Here is a 25,884-nt window from a genome sequence, read left to right on the forward strand (position 1 = left end):
GTTTTCAGTGCATTCAAAAACTAAGAAAAAAAGAAAGAAACAAACAAACAAACAAACAAAAAAGCAAGTAGCTGGATTACCCATATGCAATACTACGCCCAGCATATTGCTATATTTTGTTCTCTAGGAAAAGATAATAAGACCCCTGATGCAAGTAAGCAGGGCTTCTTGAAATTGAGACCAAATCAGTGAAATTGAGACCAAACCAAAAAAAAAAAAGAAATAAAAAATAATGCAAAAAAATCAATGAATTGAAGAGTTTGTTGTTAAAAAGAATAAACAAAATAAACTCTTAGGCAATTTAACCAAAAAAGAGAGAAAAAAGAGCCAAGCCAACACAAAGAAACAAGCAAAAAAAAGATAAAATCACAATAGACACTGCCAAAATCAAGTTAATTTTTTTTTTTTTTTTTTTTTTTTTTGGAACCAGGAATTGAACTTAGGCCCTTGCACTTGCCAGGCAAGCACTTATTCTGCTGAGCCATCTCCCCGGCCCTGAGATCAAGATTATTAACAACTCTTTCACAAACCTATGCACCAATAAATTGAAGAATCCAGGAGAAATGGATAGATTCTGGGATACATATAAACTACCAAAACTGAACCAAGAAAATTTAGAAACCTTGAGTAATTCAGTAACAGGCAATGAAACTGAACAAGTAATTTAAAAATCTACCAATTAAGAAAAGCCATCCAGAGGGATTCACTACTGAATTCTACAAAAAGTTTTGGGAAGATCTAACATCAATACTCTTCAAACTCTTTAATGAAATTAAAATGGAAGACATACTCACAAAGTCATTCCTGGAAGCCAATATTACCATGATTCCAAAACCAGACAAGGATCTAACTAAAAAGAGAACTATAAATCAATCTCTTACTGAATACAGATGCAAAACTCGTCTATAAGACACTGGCAAATGGAATACAACAAATCATGAAAAAGATCATATACCACGAACAAATAGGCTTCATCCCAGCAATAAAAGAATGGTTCAACATACACAAATCAATAAATGTAATACATCATATAAACAGAAGCAAAGAGAAAAAAATCTTATCATCTCAAAAGATTCAGAAAAGCCTTTGACAATAATATCCTTTCATGATTAAAAAAAAAAGTCTCAGGAAAATAGAGATACAAGGACTTTATCTGAATCTGATAAAAATCATTTATGACAAACCTATTCCCAACCTAATATTAAATGAGAAGAAACTAAAAGCTTTCCCTCTAAAATTAGAATAAAATAAGAATGATCACTATTACTACAACTGTACTTGAAATATTAGCAAGAGTGATTAGACAAGAAAAAGAAATAAAAGGGATAGGTATAGGAAAAGAAGTCAAATTATCATTATTTGCAGATGACATGATCCTCCAGATTCCCCCCCAAAAAAAGACCCCAAAAGTTCATCCAAAGACCTCTAGAATTAGAAACCAAATTCAGCAATGTAACAGATACAAAATCAACACAAATATCAGTAACGTTCCCATACACTAATAATGAACCCATTGAGGAAGACTAAGAAAAAATATCATTCCCAATAACACCAAGAAAAGTTAAATACACAGGAACTAATGTAACTAGGGAAGTGAGAGATCTCTGCAATGAAAGTTAGAGAACTCGGGCCTGGTGTGCTATGCCAGCCCCATCCCTGAGGTGGTTGAAAACAGGAAGATTACTATGAGTCTGAGCTGTACAGTGAGACCCTGTAGACCCTGTACTAAAATACAAATAAATAAATAAAATAAATGAAAATTACAGTACTCAGAAAAAGGAAGTCAAAGAGGACATTAGAAAATGGAAAGATAGTCTTCCCTATTCCTGGATAGGTAGAACCAATGTGGGCAAAATGCTATACTTAGAATAACAAAAGTAATACTGGGTAACAAAGCAAAGTGGAAAGTAACACAATGCCAGGCTTGAAGTTATATTACAAAGCTCCAGTGATTGAAAAAAAAAAAAAAAAGCCAGCAGGGTACACACACTGAAATGGACATGAAGATCAATGAACAGAACAGAGATGCAGAAACATATCTGATCTTTGAAAAAAGAGGTAAAAAACATACTGGAGAAAAGATAGCCTCTTTAATAAATAGCACTAGGAAAACTAGCCATCTGTAGAAGATTGGATATAGACCCGTATTTCTCACCATGTATTAAACTAAAATAAAATGGAATAAGAACTAAATATTAAAATAGAAACACTTAACCTTATGAAAAATAAAATAGGCCAAACTCTTGAAAACATAGGAATAGGCAAGGACTTTCCAAATAGAACCCTGGTCACACACAAAATAGTAACAAGAATCAACAAATGGAATCATACATATCAAGTTAAAAAGTTTCTGCAAAGCAAAAAAACAATCAACAGAGAGCAAAGACAACTTACAGAATGAGAAAAAAACAAAAAACAAAAAACCCACCTGTTCTTCCTCAGAGGACTAATATCTAGAACATATAAAGAACTCAAAAGAATGAGATCTCCAACTTTTATGTTGGGGATAAAAATAAAAAAGTGACCAAGTGAAATGAATAGACACTTCAGGTTAGAAGAAATACAAGGGCTGGGCTGATGAGATGGCTCAGTGGTCTAAAGCACCTACTTAGAACAAGCTAAGCAAAGCAAAGTACAGGGACCCTGGTTCAATCCCCCAGCACCACATGCCAGCCAGCCCCGCCCCCTGGTGGGCTGAGCTGGCCACACACACACACAAAATAAATAAATAAATAAATACACTATTTTAAAAAAAGAAGAAATACAAGGGCAATGAATACATGAAGAAATGTTCAACAGTGTCATTAGAAAAACGCAAATTAAAGCAACAGTTTCTATCTTACCCCAGAAAAAAATGGACATCATCAAGAAATCAAATAACAAACGCTGGTAAGGTCGAAAGGAAAGATAATCCTTCTACATTGTTAGTGGGAGTGTAAACTAGTACAACCACTATCAAAATCAGTATGGAGATTCCTCAAAAAACTAAAACTAGAAATTCCATTTGTCTCAGCTATTTCTCTTTGAGACATCTTCCTAAAAGTTAAAGATATCACATCACAGAGATACATACATTCTCATGTTTAGAGCAGCACAATTCATTACAGCTAAATCTTGGAGCAGCCTGGAAGTCCATCACCAGATGAGTGGATAAAGAAAAGGTGGTATTTACATGCAGTGGAGTACTACTTTGTCATAAAGATAAACCTGCAACATCTGTAGGAAAGTGGATGTGGTCACATAAGTTTTAATATCACATGGTTTCTCTTATTATGAGAGAAGCCCGAGTTATAAGAGCAAAATAAAAGATAGATAATAGGAACTAAGAAAAGAGGTCTTTCTCAATAGCAAGGAGGTCAAAAGATAGAAGGAAGAAATGGAATGTGAGGAAAAGGGGCTAAACATGGAGATGTGTTATGTACTCCACATAATGAAATTACATACAATCATTATGAGACAATGATGACTCTCAGTGAACTGAAATAATCTCAAATGCTAACTTTAATATCTCATGCTAAACTGAACATAACTATCACTGCAAATGGGGACAAAAGAACATGGAGGATGAAACAAGATGCTAAATAAGACGAATGAGTACATTCACTTTCTACACAACCCAGCATTGTCACACACATGGTTATCTACTGTTACCACCCAAGTTGTTGACTAAAATCTCCTAACTCTGAGCAAGGTGGTCTTAATCCTATATGGACATGCTCATATACTGTCTGTTCCCCTAGCAGACTGTTAGGACAGAGATGTGAATCTTGGTCATCTGGATTCTTGTGACCCAGGTGCCAGCCTGCAATGTATGGATGCAGAGAAAACAACCACAGCCAGCCTGGCTATGCTCACTGATGGGCACTGCTCTATCAGGGAATGGCCCAGTCACAGCTCAAGGCCCACCCACAACAAAATCATTTAACTGAATAAAGCCCTTTAAGGTTTTCTTCTTCTCCTTCTCCTTCTGCTCTCCATCCATTAGGCTGTAGAATCTAACCCTGTGCTTATTTGGACCCAGAGGGTCTCAAAGTATGAGGTTCCATGCAGCCCAGTAATAGAATTCAGGCCAGCTAGGACCTGCCACCCACTATGCTCAGAACTCAAGACAAAACCCATTCAAGGGAAAGCCCACTTAAATAAATTCCTGAATGAGAGCCACACTGCCCTTGCACATGAAGCAGTGACTTGCCCCTGCAACTGCCAATGTTAATCTGCTGGAATGTCCTGAAAGGACAGGTGAGAGACAGGGAGAGACATCTGTTATTAAGACAACAATGTCTTCCCTTATACGTAGAACACACAACATTCTGGAGTTTCTTTGGTCCTGTCCAGCCCTCTTGTATGGGAACAAGAGGTGCCATATTTAATATTTCTGCAGGTGATAAAGGTCCCTAAAGCTGTAATTCCACTGGGACAGGGGAAAGACCACAATGGTCACACTAAAAAACACACTCAGAGATCAAAGGCTTTTTATGGGAATGCCTGCAACTGGGCCAATTAACAACATACAGAGGTCTACTTGTTCTTCAGTATACACAACCCTCTCCCAGAAGCCTCTTTACACTTTCAAGAATGTGTTGCCTCAGAATGAGCACCAATCAGCTCATAAGCCAGGAGCATGCTCAGGGTCACTCAGACTAGGGGGAGTTCTACTCCCAGCTGAAAAGGGTGCTTTCCTACCTAGCCATTCAATACCCGGGAGGCTTAGTTACCTTCAGACATAAGCTCAGGATGGAGGCCTGCATCCCCAACAAGGGGACCCAAGGCAATTACAAAGACTCTGAATCTGAATCAGCAAGCACACAATGCAGATAAACAAGGCTGCTAACTTATTTGCTCGCTCCACACACCGTTTCCTGTTGGAGTAGCCTGCTAAGCACATAGTCCAGCTATAAAAAATAATGGGTGTCATGCAGAGAACTGGTGCTAATTTTTTAGGTGTGCACTTACTCTTGGGTGTCCAGAGAATCATACAGGACTATCTCAACTGATACCTAGAGAGTGAGAGCCAACATCTGGATTTTGGAATAGGTGCATCTATTCTGTACCTCATTCTGAATTCACAGCCAACTAACATGGGGACATGCAGGGTAGTGAGGAATTGGCACTGTCCAGAGAGTAAACCTGTGACTAAGCTGGACACAAAGAATGCACAAAGAGAGGGCTTAGCTCAGTCACTCAACATGTGACACTGTCTTCATTACTGTTAACACGTTTCCCTCCAGGCCTCTGGATCTGCTTGTGAGGTGTCTCCCAGCGGGACACAGTGCCTGATGCCATGTTCCTCAAACCAGACACCAGTTTGTCAGGGAAGGTTCCAAATCAGGCATATGAGATCTCTGCGCAGCCTCAGAAACTGAGATCACTGCAATGATGACATCTAATATTTCTACACTTATGTGTACCTGCTTTGCAATAAGCACTATACATAATATTTAATGCATAACATAAACCCATGCTTGTTATTCTCATTTTGAAGGTGAGGAAACAGGCACAGCAAGGTAGAATAACTCACTTTGGGATATCTAGTAAGTCAAGCACCCCATATTTGAGGTTCCCCACTAATTTGGCTCAAGAGAGCTAAGCTGACTCTTAAGGTAGCACGTGGAACAGCACTGGAAGCAACCTGATAGTCCTTCCCCAAACCCAACCTTGGTTAGAAGGTGGTGTGTTAGGGACAGGCTTAGAAGTGATTTCTACTCTGAGAGTCACTTAGGACAAGGTCACAAGAGCTCTTGTGACTCCACTGCCACTGCCCCACTGCTACATTTCTTTCTGTACTAAGCTTGTCTCTAGTATCTCTGGCGAGCCTTACAATAGCAGGAAATTCAGGCCTCTTCACTTCCCGAGGGGGCAGAAAGCCAGTGCAGATGGGTGCATCTGTGCTGTACAACCACACATCCCTAACCTCTCAGCCCAAGTACACAGCAGATGTGTGCGAAAGAAGAGGACAAAGGGAAAGGAATTTAAAATGCACAGAAAGGTAAAAACACATATTCTTGTTTGTTTCTTGAGACAGATTTGCTATGTAGTCCAGGCTGGTCTCAAATTCACAATCCTTCTGCCTCAGTCTCCAAAGCATGGGAACTACTGGCCTTTGCCACCAGGCCCACCTACATTTACCAAAGTTTGATCTATACTTATTTTGCAAAAATACTGAAGTGTCAAGCTTCACAATTAGTATTCTCTTATTTCACTTCCCAAGACAAGAAACACTATCTGTTCTGCATTAGCATTGCTGCAAGAATTATCCCTTAGCAGGAACCATATGATTTCAATGCACAGATGAATTTCAATTAGATATTTATCTGACTATGCTGACGTGTTTTAAATTTAACCCTAAATTACAGTCTTTTTGAATAACTCTGTTCTGCCCTCTACTCTCTTCAATTTTGGTTTGGTATTGTGAGAGGTCTGCTGGTAAAAATGAAGCAATACCAGTAACTTATCTACAAATTACGGGAAGGAGAAAGTAGGTTAAAAAAGACCAAGAAACTTAAAACAAGTTTGATCAACCACATCCGAGCCAGGCAGGAAACAATAGGAGACTCTTCTTGCACATAGGGAAGGAAGGTAAGTAACACAGGACTACTGTCAAGCAAGTCTCAGATAAGATTCACCTCACTTTGGGGGCCTCTTCCCGAATTTCAACTGCAATCAACAAACTATGAGTAGCTTTGATCTCACACCTGGGAAAGGCAGCATGCAGAAGGAGAAAGCTGACACTTTCACTCTGCTCCTTCCATACCAGAAAGAGTCTCACTTTCAATTCAGGCATCTACCATGACAGCATGATCAGTGACTGTGAACAAGAGACTGTGCATATCTTGCCCCAAGAAGAGGCCCCCAGGAAGAAGGAAAGCTCTCCTAGACACTCCCTCTGAGGAGAGGGTCCAATCAAAGTGGGCATCCTAAGCTAAGAAGTCACCAGTAATCTGCGGTGTGCTCTTGTTCCCACTGCAAACCCAGCACAACCATGCCAGTGTCCTGCATGTGACACCACCTAAGCAAGCTGTTACTCTTGCAGGAAAGTGGGGGAAAATCTCTTTATTACTCCTTTTCATTACATTCAATGTACAATTATCTCAGTAATTTTTTTTTTAATGTATTTAGGACAGGGTCTACAGGGTCTCACTATGCAGACTGGACTCATAGTGACCCTCTTGTTTTCAGCCTCCCAAGTGCTGGGATTACAGGCACGCACCACCATGCCCAGTCTCAATCGCCGTTTCAGAGCACCCTGGGGGCGGGGCTGGCACAGAAGGCTAGGGATTAAATCCTCAGCCCCTGTGTCTGCCTAAGCAGGTGCTTTAATCCACTGAGACATTTGGCCAGCCCTCAGTAAAAAATTTTAAATAAAAAACCCTACATATCAACAGATGGATCGATAAGGAAAATGGCCACATGCATTTTATTACTCAGCATTTTAATAAAAAGGAAATTCTGCCATTTGTAACAACATGGATAAACTCTGAGGATATTCTACAAAATGAAATAATCCAGTGATAGGATAAATGTTACTTGATTCTCTTTATATGAAGCATCCAAAGTCATCAAACTAACAGATATAGACAATGGGGTGACTGCAAGGAGTGGGGAGGAGCATGCAGAATTGCTCAATGGAACTTTTGGTTATATAGATAGCTCTGTGCCATTGGGAGAGTATCCTAAACTTTAAGATGAATGAGTTGGAGAATTCTGCTGGACAATATTGGCCTATGGTCAGCAATAATATATTATGCACTTAAAATTTTATTGAGAGTAGATCTCATGTTAAGTACTACCACAATTTAAAACAACCTTGTAGGAGTGGGGATACAGCTCAGCAGCACAAATACCTGATTGGCAAGCACAAGGTCCTGAGTTTGATTCCCACATCAAAAATAAATAAATAAAATAAAATAAATAAAATAAAACAACCTTGTGAGCCCCAGGCCCCCAGTGACCTCTGAGCTCATCTCTTACAACTCCAAGTATAGAGGCAGCATTGCCAAGGGAAGATATTTTGTGAAGGGGCCTTAGCAGCTATACTGGGGGTGTGTCATCAAAGGGACCCAATCCAGCTCAAATTTGTTATTAATGTAAATGGAATGTCAATTAGCAATGAGCTGGGTGGGGACAAGGCAAATTTAATGCAAACATATGTCTCATCAGATGAGGCAGACTTTCTGGAGATTTCTGCAGAAACTTGTGTATAATGGAGACCAGATCTTCTGGCTGTTCAAGAGAATCTAAAAGTGAAGAATATAATATGAAATTTTATAAAGTTTAATGTTAGCAACTATTGGGCAGCTGGAATATATGTTCTCCCCTCCTTGCCAAAAAAATTCCAGAATAGGCCTTGCTTTCCTTGTTTCCTGTGTGGGGTAAAAAAAATTGCCCAAGGTAACCCTGCTGGTGGGGCACTTGGCAGCTCTGACTAAAGGTCCTCCCATTCTGCTGATTTGGCATCTGCTGCTTGCACTTAACAAAAGCTAGTTTAAGAAGTTTCATAGATATACCCCTGGCTCAATAAATACCAAGGCAGCTGTACAGTTTCCAGACTGCATGATATTATGAGCTAGACTCATATAATGAGGCATCCTTCCTAAAAACACATGTCATTTAATCTCCAGTTTAAACCCTCTTATAAATACTTCTTTCCTTTAGAACACTTATACAACTTGAGATAGGATATTTATCTGTATATTTACCCACATCTGTTTTTTCTATGGGAATATAAACTCCATGCAACAGAGGCCATTTTTTATTTTCTGTATCCACAGAATGAGCATCATAACACAAAGGGCTTAATGAACTTCTGTTGAAAGAATTAAGGATGGTAAAAGCCATGGAAAAGCCCCATTGGATCTAGCTGAACTGATGCTGCCACTGCAACAGATAGAAAGTTTCTAGGGAACTTTACAGAGGTCCTAGTGCTCCTCTGAATCAAAACAAAGGGCCTGCCAAATCCTGCTCAGCAGGATTAAAGTACCTGTTAGGCAGACCCAAAGATCTGGGTTTCATCCCCAGCTTGCGGTGCCAGCCCCGCCCCCAGGACAAGCTGAGCCACTGATTGAGACTGGGCTTGGTGGCACCTGCCTGTAATCCCAGCACTTGGGAGGCTGAAAACAGGAGGATCACTAAGAGTACAATCTGTGTAGTGAGATGCTGTACTAAATACAAAAAAAAAAAAAAAAAAAAAAAAAAAAAAAAAAAAACAGCCTGGCCAGACCACTATATACCAGAAAAAGGGCATGGGCCTCCTGTAATTATACTCTCTGAAGTGATGGCCTTTCAACCACAGGATTATGTTCTACCTTCATGTCCAGGTATGGCAACACAGATACTGCCCTGGCATCTGCCTAGCCATTTAACCCTTGGCTTGTGCCTGCTGAGCACCTGGCTACAGCCAGCCAGCCCTTAGGAAACAGCTCTTTGTATAAGACATTCTGTGATTATGTCAAATGTGAATGTCAAGCCCATGTTGCAGCCATTACGGTGACAGACATAATTCCTGCTATAAGGAGCTTAGAAAGGGTAATCTCTGATAAGAGGGAACCCGATACCAGGGCCTTCCGAAAGGCTACGGTATAGTAAGGGCATAGGTACAGAGACAGAAATACAGGGCAGGTGAGAGAAAAGGGAGATAGACCAGTGCAAGGGCAACCAGAGCTCAGGACAAATAGGCAAGATGGTAGGGTGAAAGAAAAGAAACACAGGGGATATGCTGAGAAGCCTTGGGGGAAGTTACAACACTAATTAATCATCAAGTGTTTTCCAAGAAATTCAAGATCACAAACACATTCAATTTAGCCTGTACACATAGTTTGTTAATAACTCAAAACCTGAAAGATTTTACGTAAAAATGGAGATCTCCAGCTTCGCTGGAAACCTGAGAAACCCTGGCAATATCATATCCATATTTCTTCAGAACAACTGAAGACTGAGGCACAACAACAGATGCACACAAAGGAGGAAAGGCTCTTCAGTCCGCCACAGTTCTCAGCACTTCTATGGCTCTCTCCTAGGGCCCACATCACTCATTGATGGTCACTGTTCAACTTCAGTGGGTACCTGTGCCTTAGGGCATTCTCTCACCTCTCATGCCCCCAATGACAACGCCTCCATAATTCCCACTCTGCAGCCCAGAGTGGCACCATTCTTCTTTGATAACATTATGATCAATCAAACCCACCTTTCACACTTGACCCAAGGCCTTCCTGGATATGCATTTCCAGGCTCTGATTAGGTCTCTTGCACCCCAGACTGGCTTATGCATCACCATTATTACTATATAAACAGAATGCTAGTTTCTGATTTTAGAGCACAGACTAACAAAACAAAGAAAGGCTTCTTATCAAGGTTGAAAAACAGTCCCAAAGCTAGCAACTTACAGAACTCCTTTGAACATCCTGTTCAGTCTTGGCGTACATCTCAGACAGATCGCCATTCAGAATGACTTCAGCTAATGAATTCACCAGTGGTGTGTGATGTATAATGAGGAAGACCTGGTGGAAAAGCAGAAATGACACACGTGGTAGAGGGGACAGTGTTTTAGGATCTTCTTTCCCTGATAGAAACAACCAGGCAGGGCCACAAAAAGTCCAAAGAATGGGTCACATCCAGGAAAAATCAGTTATTCTCTTCCAAGACTGGCCTCTCCTCCAGACTGTTGCCTATTTGGCTGGCTGTTCTCCTTAAATAGGAAGCACATTAAAGAGATGGCCCCTCACGGCTTGTTTAAGCCAAATCTAGCTGAAAAGTACAACAACATGGAAAAAACGTCCTTCCTTCTCAAATTTAATGGTTAGGTTCAATGTTGACATTAATGGGAAATTTGTTTTCAGTTTTCATCAAATATGATTTGTGACCAAAATAGTGGAAAGAATTAAGTTCATGAACCAAGGTACCACTAAATTAGGTAGCTGCACTACTGGTTCTTCACTAAGAAAACAGAAGGAGTACTGTCAGAAAAAGGTGAAAGGCCTCCCCACTAAAGACCCACCTCTGGGGTATGGCAGCCATATAATGCTTCAACAACAGCTACAGGGTCCTAGTAATGGTTTCTAGAGGACTCCTGTGGCTGTGCAACTGGCTTATCTGGGTCCCACCAGACTCCCAGAATCCCACACAGGAGATGCTAGTGGATCTGAGTGCAGCTTTAGAGGCTGGGGTTATGCTGACTTCTGTCACACAGAAGGGTATTCACACAGACTGGGCAACATGCAGAAGTCTGAACAAACAGAGCCTCAACCAACGAGGTGCTGGGATGTAAGCAGTGGCCAAGTCACTGCCAGACCCCAGCCAGCCTGCCCACTGCAGGAGCCATGGCTAAGTCTCTCTTCTCAGGCCAATGGGAGCCGGCCTCACCCTAAACTTGAAGTGGCAAGAGATCCAGTTAGAAGAACAGGCTTTCATCAAAGCAAGTAAATATCGGTGCCTTCACAAAAGTGAGAGCAGAGCTCTCATGAAACATCTGACTGCTTGACAGGCCAGTGAGATGGTCTGTGAGTCGGGACTGCAAGTAATAAAAATATTTTTAAAGTTATGTAACTGAGTCACCATGGAGTTTTTCCCTTCTTGTAAATATTACATAATTACAAGAAAGAAACACAGTTGTTTAAGGAGGGAAGGCAAACAAACTGGCTTGAGACACCAATGCTATAAGACATCATCTAGAAGGTCATTTTGGAATCAGAACCACAACAAAATCCTTTAAAAATAGTCTCCTTACAGAAAGTTTGTGAAACTAAGGTTGCCTCGTATATGCACCCCCTGAGCCAGCAGCATGGGGCTTACTTCAAAAAATTATCAATGAAAACCATGCAGCCCACATTTCTAGGGTATGTAAGAGCACTTCTTGGTTGTTTTAGAAACCTCAGGCCTCACATATAAGTCAACTATGAAAGGGCCAGGTTTGATTTATTTCTACTCTTAAATTTTTTTTAAATGTATTTAGTATAGGCTCCACAGGGTCTCACTACACAGATCAGACTCGTAGTGATCCTCCTGTTTTCAGCCTCCCAAGTGCTGGGATTTCAGGTGCATGCCACCATACTGTCTCAGTGGGTGTCTCAGTGTGCTCTGGGGGCAGGGCCAGCATGGCATGCTGGGTATCAAACCCCAGTTCCTGCACCTACCTAAGCAGGTGCTTTAGTGCACTGAGTTATCTGGCCAGCCCTCAGGTTTGCTTTATTTTTGCAATTCTTTTAAAATCTCTATTCCTTACTATGAAGCCACCTCTGCTCAATGACTAGAAAAGAATGACCCTTTCTTTACATTGTGATTTTATTTAAGACAGGAGGCCCAGACAGGTAATGCAGCCTGGGAGTTTACTGGAAGGAAGGAATGCTTTCACTTGGCACATACCTGCTAAGGATTCCAGAAAACAAGCAAACATACCTGGGACAGAAGATAGAGTGACACTGGCAGGCTAATTTTCGGTCGTTCTCCTCCCTAGTGAGGGGTGAGGAAAGAGATAGAAGGGAGTTTAAGTCACAAAAGAAAATACACAACACAAAAAACCAACTGTTTAAAAAAGAAGGGCTCTGGTTCCTGACTTCTTCCTGATCCAAAGGCCCCTTCATGGTGCCAGGCAAAAGTTCACTCTGCAGAAGACAGGTGTGGCCTAATCCCATTGAGTACTGTTCACTAGGCTATGGATTCTGCCTGCAAAATTCTTCATCACTAGTCCTGGGCTGACCCAAGGAAGATACTTCCTCCTGAAGGTACCAGGAATGCCCATTTCTCCAGCTGGGGGCTTACAGCCTCTGTGGAGAGGCCTCAGAGGCCTGCTCTAGGGAAGAGACTTCAAAACCCGGGGGGAAGGGGGGGAGCACTCTAGTCATAAAAGCTCATCTCTACTGAGTTTCAAGTGCCCATCCTCATACCAGCCCTGAGAGGATAGAATCTTTATTATTATTTTTTTCTTTTAAAAAATGAAGTTTATTGATACATTTTAGGTTTACATAATGATCATTAATCATAGGGAATTGTACCTGAGCATGATACAACTTATATAACTTGATTCTTTTTTTCCTCATTCCCCTACCCTCCCTTCAACCCCTCTTCCGCTCCTTAACTATAAAAGCTTTATTTCCACTTTTTCCTTTGCTTCACTTTTTTTTTCTTTTCTAGAGAGAAATCTTTAGGAGCCTTATTCTGTAGCCAAACAAAGAAGCTCACAGAGAGGTTAACTGCTTTGTCTGAGGTCACAGGATTAGCACTTTAGGGAAGCAGAAATTTGACTCCAGGCCTGAACACTCCAATTTCCTGGCTTTGTTGATGCCTCCCAGCAAAGGAGGTAGCAAAACCTGTTGATGAGCCTGCTGTTGGATTGCTTCTGGCAGGACTAGTTAAGAGCTGAAACTTTCTTACACTGTATTTACTTATTTGTGGCAAGAATCCCCAACTTCTGCCTCCAAAGAGGAAACATCCTCCTGGGATACATCTGAGGAGGTCCCCTGCAGGGGGATGAGCTGGTTGTCCTGCCTCCTTCCAAGAATCTGTTGTCTCAGCCCCCCTAACTCTGGAAGGATGGACAGAGGCCTCCCCTCCCTGAAGCAATGTTTCTCATGAGGGGATTCCAGAATCAGAGCCCAGAATCACCTGGGAGTAAACTTATGGTCCCACCCCAGAACCCGAACCCCAAGGGGAGGGTACCTAAGGACCCATGCCTGTTCCCACAGAAGACTCTGAGGCCAGTGACCTGGATAGTCTCAGCCTCTGTGTGTGCTCCCTGATCTCTCCCTGAGTATGCTCCATTCCTTCCTGTGTAGTCCACACAAGTTCTATTGCTGTCTGGATCGCCTTCAAATCAATAAGCTCTAGTAACTCATAAAGTTACTGGAATGGGAACACCTCAGGGAAGAGGCACAGAAATGAAATGCCTGAATTTGCAGGGGGTTAGTTTCCTCCCAATGTCAGTAATCTGATATTTTCTCATTCACTCTGACAGTTCACTCTTTCTCTGTAGGGAAAAAGAAAGGAGAAACCAGTGTGCTTTGAAAAGCCTCTGCCTCAGATGAAGCCCAGGTCCCTGCAAAGCTCAGGCCTAATCAAGGTCACTATGTTCCCCGCTGGAAGGCAGCCTGCAGTGACAGTGGGCCAGGGGCAGACCCACCTTGTCCGGGTTCTCCAGGGAGTACACATAGAGTGGCAGGAAGAGCCTGTTGAGTAGATGGTCTGTGAGCACATCATTGAGGAACTCACAGTTGATGATCAGGATGTCATTGAGATAGTGCAGATGGTCTAGATGCTCGGCTACTAAGTCACTCAGTTTCCCACGATTCCGGTGCCTACAAGAGAAATGACCACCTCAACCTGGAAGCCAAAGCTCAGGACTTTGAGACTAAAACCAGAGGCCTGAGACTCAGCTTGCTGGAGGCACTGTCACTGACAGCTGTATCTGAATGAGTCTCAGGACACCCATCTTGCCTCCCTTAGGAGACACACGAGGGCAAAGTAAACAGCCTCCCTGTAACCCAATCTAGGGGATTCCTAAGGCCCTTCACCCCCTGAGGGTCTTGGTATAAGTAATCCTACAACCACAGCACTAAACAAATGGGGTAGACAAAAAAAAAAAAAAAGAACAAGTACAGCTAAATTCTTGTAGTAAACCAGAGCACAAAAGTAGCTGCTAGCCAATATGGCAAAATCCCCTGGCTCCCCAGGCTCCCAGATAAGCAGCAGGAATGGAGCCATAAATCCTCACCAATTACAATGCTCCAACCAGGCTCAGAAGACAAAAGCAGGCTTTACTCAGCAGCCATGTCTGTCCACCCCATGGCCCTGACCATACGTGGGACATGAAGCAAGGACACATACTGCTGTGTCTCCTGGGTGGAGTCAGTCTCATAACCCAAAGAGGTATTACAACAAATACTACGAAATTCATATTACTTTGTTAAGTGAAAATCTGTATCACTCATAATTTTTTTGTTTTAATTCTAATTTGTATTCTCTTTTAAAAAAATAAATAAATAATCCAAAGGGGCAAAATCAAAAGGACTGGGGGCACTTCTTTACTACTCCCAAGTAGCAGCTATAGCAGTCCGCAATCCAGTTAGGGTAAGACATCATATTTCCATTGTTATTATTATTCAAAGAAGTCATTTCAGAAAACAAAAGATTTTAAAAGAAAATGAAAGTAAACAGAAATCCAAGTTCCTACCATGCTACAAGTAACAAACACCTGCTATTAACGTTCTGGAACATAGGTCCCTACGATCTGCTGCACACTGCTCTCTCTCCCTATAGCCAACCTAAAATGGAGTGTTATATATTCACCCAAGCTTCTGTGCTTCAAAAGATAAAACGCAGAATCAATTGTTTCTCTTATATAACTTTAGTTAAGTATTCTCCATTATGCTTTAATAGTAAACATTCGCTGTAAGTGTATATTACAAAGCCTAAGACTGTAATAACATCTATGAATCCACCACCATCTGAGATCCAGAATACTCACAGTGTTTCACACTTTTTTTCCACTTCCTAAAATACTGCAGACTCGCTTTCCCTTCCTTTCTCCCCTTACATTCCTCCCTTTCTGTCTCCCTTCCTCTCTTCTTTTTTGGTCATTATGGGGATCAAAGCCAGGGGCCTTCCACCACTGAGTCACATCCACAGGACTTTTAAATTTTTTAGGGTCTAACTAAGTTGCTCAGACTGGGCTTGAACTTCTGATACTCTTACCTTGCCCTCCAAGAATTAAAGCACATCCCACCATGCCTAGCTGGAAATTTTTCTTTAGTAAGATATTTAACAAATCTCACTATTTAATACTGTAGTTTAAAATTTTTTTATCAAAATTGTGTCTACAGATAGATTTAAAACTCTAATAGCAATGATCAGTTGATAATAAAAAACAGAAGCTTCTGTCCTAGCTTGTTCTCCCCATAGAAGGCAGTTTTTAACTTTAGGGTATTTCTGCAGATAGTTCTCTCACACTTCCATAAAAGCTGCTATAGACTTCTATTGTTGATGGAACCTTTTTAGATAGTATCTACTGGTCTCCTGCTATGACAGAACTCTTCACGTTCCCTCCATCTCTTTTTCTAAAAGCAGTCACCAGTAACCAGTGTTGACATTATCATGACTGTTCACTGCAGACCCCAGCAGAGGACTATGAGTTCATTTCCTTCCCTTTATAGCTTTACTCTTTCTGGAAGAAAGTGCTTCATTATGTCTCATATCCATAATTGTTCATGACCACACAGGTTCTTTATTTTTCCAAATGTTCAGTCAGACATAAGATCTACCTGTCCTTATTGTTTCTTTCCCAAAGTCAGCTAATATTCTACCTGTCTAGCTACCCTCCCCCAGGAGAACTCCATCCTGGATCTCTTCAGCATCCTGACCTATATAGGGGTCCCCTCATCAGGCCTGGGCAAAGCTGTCACTGCAGGGTAGTGATTTTGCCTTGACTAAGAAAGTGTAAGCTTCTAGCATCTGGTGGATAGAGGCCACCTAGTGCCTGCTGCAGAACATCTTACAAGACACTGGGTGTCCTCACAGGAATGGTGTAGCTGTTCAAAAGGTTTGCAGTGCCAAGAGAGGGAAATCCTGCTGAGGAAGTCCTATTTCTCCACTCTGAGGACAAAATCACCACCTTAATCTATTTTTAAAAGTCATTTGTTGAAATATGACTCACCATAAAACTTACCCATAAAAAAAGTACAACTTCATGGTTTTTAAAATTGATTTATTCATCTATTAATTATTTTTCAGTGTTTGGGATTGAGCCCAAAACCTTACACATACTAGGCAAGTGGTCCTAACAGAGCTATAACCCCAGCCTCAAAGGTTTTTACTTTCCGAGTTCTCCAATCATTACCACAATATGAAAACATTTTTATCTCCTCTGTAGAAAGTCCTATCTGTATTTACTAGTAGTAGCTTCCCACTTCTCCCTAACCATACTCCCTCCTGCCCTACTCTGGCCTGGGAGACCAGTAATCTGCTCTTTGTCTCTCCATTTCCCTATTCTGGGCATTTCATGTAAATGAAATCCTAAGGTAAGTGCTGCTTTGTGTCTGCTTCCTTCACTGAGCACAATGTCCCGGAGGCTTGTCTCTGTCAGAACTTGTGCTAGTACTTCATTTGCTTTCATTGCCGAATAATATTCTTTTGTATGGACAGATCACAGTGTGATGATTCACTCATCAGTTAACAAATCACCTTAAGCTTTTCACCAGCTCCCCAGAACCCATCTTGGAGAGTATTCAGTTTATTTTCTCTCTCCCTCTCTGGACGGTATGGGAGTTGTTTTCACCTCCTCAAACTTGTAGGGTAGAACCTTAAACAATGCAGAGTCCACACTCCTCTGCCTACCCCAAGGCAGCCAACTGTTGCTCTTGTCTTTGTTTTTCCACAACAGAAACTGAATTCTCCCCTAAGCACTACGGGCTCCCCACTATGCGCCAAGGGCTTCACTTACTCCTCATCAGTCTGCACACAGGTGTCAAGTTCAATCACGTGGCTCCCAATGAACCAGACCAAATTGGAGAAGTAAGGGACAGCAGTTTTATCTCTGATATAGTGCAGCATGGCCTGGTTATCCACTGAGAAAATTCACAAAAGAAAAATAAAAGTCAAGTTACCAAAAATAACTTGGTGGAAATTAAAAAAAAAAAAGAAAAGCAAACAAACCCAAAAGCTACAATAAAAAAGCTCTCTGAAATAATCTGAAATTATCTGTCTTTCCTGGAAATACTTGAAAATGTTTATCTTATTCATAAAATGATGCCTGTCATGGCAGTTCTTATGCTATTCTTAAATTAATGAAATAAATAAGTGAGACTGAGCAGTTTTAGTGCATTAGAGAGCTTATCAGCAGGGATTTAGCTAAACTGCTAGAAGCATACCATTCTTAAGTAAGCTTCCTGCATTTACATGTAAGGATAAGATTAAAAAGTGGAAAACCAGAGGTTAATAACTTACATGACACTGGAATAAGGAACAGGAATCGTCATTGAAGGAAAGGCAAAAAACAGACAACAGTTAACAGGGTTAAGAACTAGGAAGGTAAGACAGCTACCTAGAGGGGGAGATTTATCGCTGGGGTGGGAGGCATCTAAACCAAGACATGGGTTAGCAGAGAACAAGAGAAAACAGAACAGAAGGCAATGGACCAGGGTCGCAAACTCAGGAGCTTCCAGGTGGGCTGATGGGCCAGGAGTGAGGCCAGGAAGGCCCAGTACATACATACATGGGGGAGCCTAGGCCTCTACCCCAAGAAGAATGGCTGCTTCTCAGTAGCAGCTGACCCTTCCCTTGCAGGACTACAGGCCCAGAATGACCAAACTTACACCTTCAAGTCAGAAAAGACAGTGTCACGGAATATCTTCCCATTTTAAAATACTGGCAACTGTCTACTTAAAAAAAAAAAAAAAAACCTAAGCCAATCAAAACATGTATAAGGGCTGGATTTTGCCTGCAGGCCCTCAGTTTGCGATTTCCTGGTGGATCGAAATGGGCTTCTAAAAAGGCTCTTAAACTTAATGTAAACCCAGAATTAGGTTTGTATGACTCTTTGCAGAGCCTCCCAATGCCTCCAATTTAAGGACCTCTCAAGTAATAACATCTTGACTTCTGAAGGTTAAAAGTCCTCTTTAATCCCTCAGAAAATGGAGACCCAGTTCCACTGTAGCATCCACAAGGCATTAGGCAGAAAACCTGGGCATTAGGCAGAAAACTTCCAAGGCAGAAGCTTGAAAGGACAAGCTCAGCTCCAGAAACTTGGGGACAGACAACTTTGGGAAGGGCTTTCTCCCACAGGCAATGTTTGAAGCAATTAAGCATATCTTGAAAGAAAGGAATTTGTCTCTGGTTATTTTATGAGACCTTGCAGCCAGATGGAAATTCAACATTGCCCCCTGCTGCTCAGGATGTGAAATGCTTTTATTATCTGTGCTGAAGAACATTTCAGAAACCCAAACACAAATACATTTAAGTCTAACATTTACTAGACAACTTTGCTTTATCTGACTTATTTCTCTGAATGCCACATGTGTCTTTCTAATAATACCCTACTTCTGAGCAAGACTGTACCACGCAGGGAGAGGGCAGTGTGAAGGCCAAGTAAGTGCTTAGTGGCTGCAGCTTTTTGTAAGATACACAGACCCTGCTTATACTAAATGGGCTCCCCTGTTAACTGTCACAGAACTGGAGGCAAAAACACACGACAGCAAGCTCTTGCTGCCGAGTTGGAAATCAGTCCAAGAATAAGCTCATAGGGAAACTTACCTTTATAGACGTTCAAAGTTATGGTTCTTACAGCAATCCTCACCATGCTTTCAGGGTGATTGAAAAATTTGATGGCTTCTGTGTATAGGGCAAAGTCATTGGTGTGCTAAAGCAGAAGAAGCACCAGAAAGTTACAAACCTAAAAGACAACCTTTCTCCAATCTAGCTTTCTACTAAAACTCATTAGAATGAAAGACTACATAAATGACAAAAAATACAATACCAAAAAAAAAAAAAAAAAGTTGGTCCTCAATCCACTGGTTCATTCCCAATGCAGAACGTGGGGCAGAACAGGGAGGTAAGGTCACAACGGAAAAAGAAAAGGTTCAAATAATGCCATACTTCAGACTGGGGCTCATTACCGATCCTGCCACTTCGTAGCTGCGAGGCAGTAATTCTAAGCTTTTGTTTCTCCATCTATGAAATGGGGATAGCAGCATGTACTTCATATTTGCTGGAACTGCGTGAGAACATTTCCAGTCTAGTGTTTAGCTCAGCATCTGTAACCTTGTAAGGACCCAACAGTGATGCTGGTTATTTCATTAGAGACTACTGCAAGTGCCAGAAGGACAAAACTTCACTAAGTGTGGAGTATCTGCTGGCCACTATAGTTTATTCTATTTGAAAAACTAAAAGTGTAAACATTATCATGGAAAAGAGGCTACAGGCATCCTCTACTACTGAAGAAAGACTATGAAGGCTAGGGCACAGTTCAGTGATGGGGTGTGCTTAGCATGCCCAAGGCCCTGGGCTTCACTGCCAGCACCAGGGTGGAAACTGTATGTGCACATGGGTATGTGCGTGTGTGTGCGTGTGTGTGTGTGTGTGTGTGTGTGTGTGCGTTCAGAAGGCAAACAATTCAAACCACAGAAACTCATTGTCCCACTTAAAAGAGCCCATTGGAATGGGGGAAGGACCCACAGTGGTGTGCTCTGCTGCCCTCTGGTGGACAATGTCTTCCAGTAGCTTGTTGACCCAGCTGTGAAGGCACCGGCAACAGCCCAAGAAGGAACCTTAGCATCTTGGGTTGGCTGTGAGGAGGTAGAGCCTCAAGGTGACAAATATCCAATAAAGACAATACTGCTTTGAGAAGTAGAGGCCAAGTATGCAACTAACAAGTGGCAGCTACTATACTGGCTCACCCTACAGAAGAAATCAAGCTCACCTCAAAAAATGAGGTTCCTGTCTACTACCCCTGTGATGACCATGGGGGAACTTCTAGAATCAGCACTCTGGTGTTCTGCCCTCCCAGGCCTGTGCAAAGAAGACCGGCCACACCTGAGTGGAGGGTGAGTCTGCTCCTCACTCTGGCCTCAACCTCACAGACAGATTCTCCTCTACCTAGCAGAGTCTTTGGGAAAGGGCTCTCTGGCTGTGTTCACTGAGCGCCTTCTACTATGTGCCAGACATAGGGTCTCATGATGTTAACGTTTCACGTGGCCATGTTTTGTTGTAGGTAGCTAGTATGTCCTCCCTTGGAGACTAGCTCTTCTCACCACCAAAGCCAAGGTCCAGGTTGCTGATATTACATCATATACAAACAGCTGAATGGATTTAGCTTAAATTTAAAAAATATATTTGGGACCATGGTTAACTTTAGATACAGGTTCTGAGTGCATATGACCACCAATCAGAAGACACCTCATACACCAACAGCACATGACTCTGGGGGCCAAACTCTAACCTGGTCCCTAAAGATCCCCACCTCCCATATTTCTGTTCTCATGTCACCTCTCCAGACTGAGTCAGGGCTGGCCTGTGTGGCCCTGAGAGCAGGAATGTGGTGGAAGTGAGAGTGGAACTCTGGAAGCTGGGCCATAAACACTCACCAAGGAAAACCAGCTGCTAAGCCTTGAGGACACTAGCAGCACCCAGAAGAGGCCCACACAAAGCAGAACCAAGGCCTCCAACAAACAGCCAGCACACCTGGCCACCATGTGAGTGATGTTCCTTGGAAGTAGGCTCCCCTCCTCCCAGCCTTCCCATGACTATAGCCTCCTGGGAGACTGACAGGGCAGACCTGCCAGGCTGATCACCGATTCCAGATACAACGGTGTGTGTGTGGAGGGAGATCTATTAGAGAGGAGAGGAAGTCTGGTGGGAGAGTTCTGAGAAAGATTTTTAGAAGTCAAAAAGGGACATAAGAAAGGAAGTGAACTCATCAGAAATTTCAACAACAGCATGTGAGTATGGGATGGTGGGAGGTGCTGCACAAATCCTACGACCCCTTTAAGAGGTTGAACTGGAGAACACATGCCAATGGCACAGTCATGGAAGCAGGAAGATGGAAAAATTAGGGTCCTTACAGATGTGGGTGAGCCACAGGGTGAGCCAGTCCCAGCATAGCTGCTATTTGTACGTACATGCGATAAAAGTAACCTTCTTTTCCCAAGCTTCTTGTAATTGTGACAGCAGCAGCATTTTATTTCAGTTGTTAATGATTCCCCCCAAGGAATACCGGGAACATTGGCTTGTATAGAACAGCAATTTCTATAATTTTAGAGAGCCATATGCTTGAAGATATTTAATGCAACCCCTGAAAAATCTATAAGGTATATATTTTCATTCTGATTTCTCAGAGGAGGAAATTGAGACTCAAAGAGGGACTGGAAGTTCCCTGAAATCACATAGCAAGGAAGTGGCAAAGCAGGCCTGACAGGAGTTCCTGTTTTTCCAACAGGGCATCACTATGCCAAGACAACTAGATACTTCTTTCTGCTAAGCATAATATTCTCAGCATAAATTTTATATTAAAAATAAAACAGTAATTCTTGAATTAATTTTTTAAAGCATGCCCAAGTCAAACAGTGTAGTTCGGAAAATCACAAGAGAAAGCACCTGAGCGTGCTTGTAAATAGACATAACAACCCAACTCCAAGGTATTGCTGTGACAGGTTTTGCTCTACACCCAAATGCATTCCTCTGGTTATCACTTACCTCGTTGTAAAAGAAATGGACAGTGTGGTTGTTGAGCTTTAATGAAAGTGTTTTCAGGAATGATATATAATATGCCATAATCTCCTCATCAGAAAAGTCAAATTTATGGACAATGATAGAATTTACATAATTGTTAGATAGCAAATAATCTGAGGGAAGAAAAAAAAAAAACAAATTAACTCATACCCAAGAAAAAACAAGCAAAGGATGCTGGGTAATCTAAGCAGATGGCCATGAAAATGTACCTGGATCTGTTGAGCTTCTGGGTTGCTGGATTTAAAAATCTAACTTAACCTTCAGCCTGCAAAGAAATAGTCTGCTGTGCATGGCAGTATAGTAGTTGGAACATTTAAAGGAAATGCCAGAGGAAACCTTCCCTCCTACCCTGCACACACCAAAAAGAACTAACTCGAACTTTTTTTTTCATTGCTGGCAGAGATTAACATAGAGCAAAATGGGGAAGATGAGGTGGTGTGTGAGCATTTTCACACACCACCTATAAGTGAGGGTAAAAGGCACTGTGTTCTATAAAAAGCTGCCCCATTCTGTTATCTAAAGTCACATCATTGTCCCTGAATGACACAAAGGGCTACACATGCTTTTTTTTTTTTTTTTTTTCTTAAGCAGCAACATGATTTCATAAAGATCAAGTTATGCTAAATCCCCAAACATTAAGCTAAATGATTCCTGGAATTCATTGTTTCCATGCTGCAGATGAGTAAAAAAGGCTTAGAGAGGTTGATTACTAGCTTGAAGACACAGTCAGTCACCAAGTCACAGAGAAGGGACTCAAATTTCCACTCTGAGGACAGAGCCTGGGTTTGCCTCACACCAATAGGGGTTGACAGGGAGAACTGGTACTGAGAGTGCTGGGGCTAACTGGAGAACAGCCCATCTTCCCTACCCTACCTCTGGGCTGCTGATCCCTGTGGAAATGCAAGTCCAGCATGACTGGTGCTTCCCACTGAGGAAGGGGAGCTGAAGAGACCATAAGGCTGGAAGTTCCTAATCTTGAACTGTTGGCTGTAACATCAACTAGTTTTAAAAGCTGTGCCAATCAGCTGCAGCTCGTGGTCTGAGGTCTGAATCTCAGTGCCAGGCCTATGTTGCGCAGGTGCTGCCACATCCTCACCACCACTGCAGAGCAGGTGTTGCTGTCCCTGTTGTCTAACTTTGGGCTGCTAGAAGTGAGCACTGCTCCAGCTCCCCTCCCTCCCCATAGACAGATGCTCAAGGACAGAACACCTACACGTGAGGCAGGAGAGCGGTGTGGTTCAGAGCCTGGCTCCTCAAAGCACCCCTGGGAGCTGACCACACACAGAGGCTGTGGCCATCCTGACCTGCTAGCCAGAGTCCCTGGGGAGAACCAACATGAAGGGTGGAAGAAGCCCACAAGGCCTGCTGCACAAGCTCACGTCTGTGCAACACTGGGTCCAAAAGAGAGCTCAGATGTTCAGTGCCTCTGTCCAGTTCCTGCCTCTGCCCTGTCTCAGCCACACAACCTTGGGCAAGCTGCTCAGCTTCCTCGCCCCCAGTTTCCTTGTCTAGAAAACAGCATTAACAGCACCCAAGTGCCTACTTCAGGTTGGATGGGAAGATCAGAGGAGATAATACACAGAAGCATTCAGGACAGTGTGGGCGCAAAGTAAATATTAATGTTAACTGCCACGATTCTGCTCATGGCTACTCTTTGGACAGTCATCCATCATCTAAGCTGGCATATTGCGAGGGCTGAGCAGTAGCTCTGGGCTAAGTGGAGATATTCCACTTGGTGAAGAGCCAACAAGATATCTGGTGCAGGTCCATCAAGTTACCACTGAACAGTCTATCTGGAATCACCCAAACACCACCAAGAGCTATTCAGGAGCTCAGGACCATGAAAGGAATCACAGTGCAGACTCGCGCCGAGTCCTGCTCAGAAACCAGCTCTCCAGAAAGGCCACTGCACATTTCTGAGCAGGCTCAGTAGGCCTGCTCCAAAGAGGTCAGAGGTCTGGGGTGGGGGCCTAGGAATCTTTTTTTTTTTTTTTTTTTTTTGTAGTGGGACTCAAACTCAGAACCTTATGCTTGCCAGGCAGGTGCTTGTGCCACTGAGCTATATTCCCACAGCCCAGAAATCTTAATGTTTCTAAAAATGAGGCTACATGTGTCACAAATGCTAAGGATACAGCTTGATATACTGGTATACAATCCTTAAATTTGTGGATGTATTTATATAGCACAAATGTATTTATATAGAAAATGACTTAAGTGTCCAGCTGACAAATTTTATATACTTATACACATATAAGCACCACCAAGATAAAACCTTGACCTCTCCACTGCTCCAAGGCTCCTTCACATCCCTCTTCCCTAAAGGCAGACCCCATTCTGACTCCCACCTTCACAGACAGGTTGTGCCTATTGTTAAACCCCTTGTTATAAATGGAGTCAGCACATGCACTCTGCCTGGGCACGGCCCCTTTTTGCTCATCACCACATCTGACAATCATCCACATCACTGTGTGTGGTGGTCTTGGTTCATCTCCTGTCCTGCCTCCCTTTTTTACTGTATAGCACTCCATTCTCTGAACAATCCATGGGTTTATCCACTGAGACTCTTTAACATGTAACACAACCTAAGGTGATTCTGAGGCCTGGAGCACTCCACTTTTTTTCTTTTGGCTGGCTCAGCCCACCCTGGCTGGCACAGGATGTGGTGCCAGGGATTGAACTGCGGTCCCCTGCGCCGGCCTAAGCTTGCCTAAGCAGGCGCTTTAGATCTCTGACCTATCTTGCCAGCCCCCCACTCTGTTTTTCACTGTGTCATTCTAGCTCTGGTTAGAAACAACAGGAGAATGAGCTGACAGAAAAGGGGAATCTCTGGGTGTTTTGTGAGCTTTGTTGGGACTGGTTAGTGGCTGCTGGGCCACCAGAAGCACAGATGCCTAAGCTGGCAGATGCAGATACACACACACATATGAGGGTCTCCGGACTGCATTCTGGACCTGGAACAGCCACAGGCATGTCCCCTTCCCACAGGGACTTTTCCAGGGGCTGCAAGAGATGACTCCATGGGTGTTAGGTGACCACTATGGGGCAGTGGAAGAGTTTCTTCTCATTTGGCTGGGACTTTTCTACTGCCCCCTCATGATACAGCTGACTTTCTGTGGTATCCTTTTATAATTAGCCCAGGAGTCTGTAAGTAATCTCAGTCTGTCAGGCCTCTGCCACACAGGTCATCAAACCCAGTGGGCAACAGATGCATGTATGAAATGGCTTCTGGTAATAGTGAAAAACTGGAAACTACCTAAATGTCCACTGTAGGTTAAACAGATTATAGCACAGCAAGATGCTGTTCTTAAACCAAGATGGGGGAGGAGGCTTCCAATAGAAGCTCTGAGACATACTGGTGAGGAGGGAAGCAAAATGGCTTGCGTAGGCTGAAGCGTTGCAGTGAGATGCTATAGAAACTTAACTTCCTCTACTTTTATAATCTTTGGAGGTTATTTTTTTTTTTTCAGTGAAGAAAATATCTATGATTAGAAAATAAAACCAAAGTCACCTCTCCTCATCCCTTACAAACAAGTTTTATAAACAGGTAGGAATTTCTGCAGTTTTGTAGGGTGTATAGGCTAAAGATTTATACAATATGAAGAGAAGCCAGAGTATTTGCAAGGCTTCTAAAAGTGAGCTATCCATAAAGCAAAGGGCCTCCACCTGGGCTGCTCACAGTAA

At 42.5% G+C, this 25,884-nt stretch overlaps 1 protein-coding gene across 9 annotated transcripts in view; it reads right to left on the reverse strand.

Annotated features, from left to right (window-relative positions):
• Clec16a (C-type lectin domain containing 16A) overlaps positions 1-25,884 on the reverse strand; it is a 235,044-nt gene that overhangs the window by 188,945 nt on the left and 20,215 nt on the right. For 6 of the 9 annotated variants that reach the window (XM_023711469.1, XM_023711468.1, XM_023711466.1 and 3 more), the window contains exons 4-10: positions 22,168-22,316; positions 19,231-19,336; positions 17,926-17,931; positions 17,423-17,546; positions 14,108-14,282; positions 12,388-12,441; positions 10,380-10,493 (exon numbers count right to left, since the gene is read on the reverse strand). In XM_023711469.1, the coding sequence (XP_023567237.1) occupies positions 10,380-10,493; positions 12,388-12,441; positions 14,108-14,282; positions 17,423-17,546; positions 17,926-17,931; positions 19,231-19,336; positions 22,168-22,316 (728 nt within the window). The remainder of the gene's footprint in view (positions 1-10,379; positions 10,494-12,387; positions 12,442-14,107; positions 14,283-17,422; positions 17,547-17,925; positions 17,932-19,230; positions 19,337-22,167; positions 22,317-25,884) is intronic. The other 3 variants (XM_023711467.1, XM_023711470.1, XM_023711465.1) reach the window with 1 other exon arrangement.

The sequence above is a fragment of the Octodon degus genome, unplaced genomic scaffold, assembly GCF_000260255.1.
Source record: "Octodon degus isolate 3935 unplaced genomic scaffold, OctDeg1.0 scaffold00021, whole genome shotgun sequence".
Lineage (NCBI taxonomy): Eukaryota > Metazoa > Chordata > Mammalia > Rodentia > Octodontidae > Octodon > Octodon degus.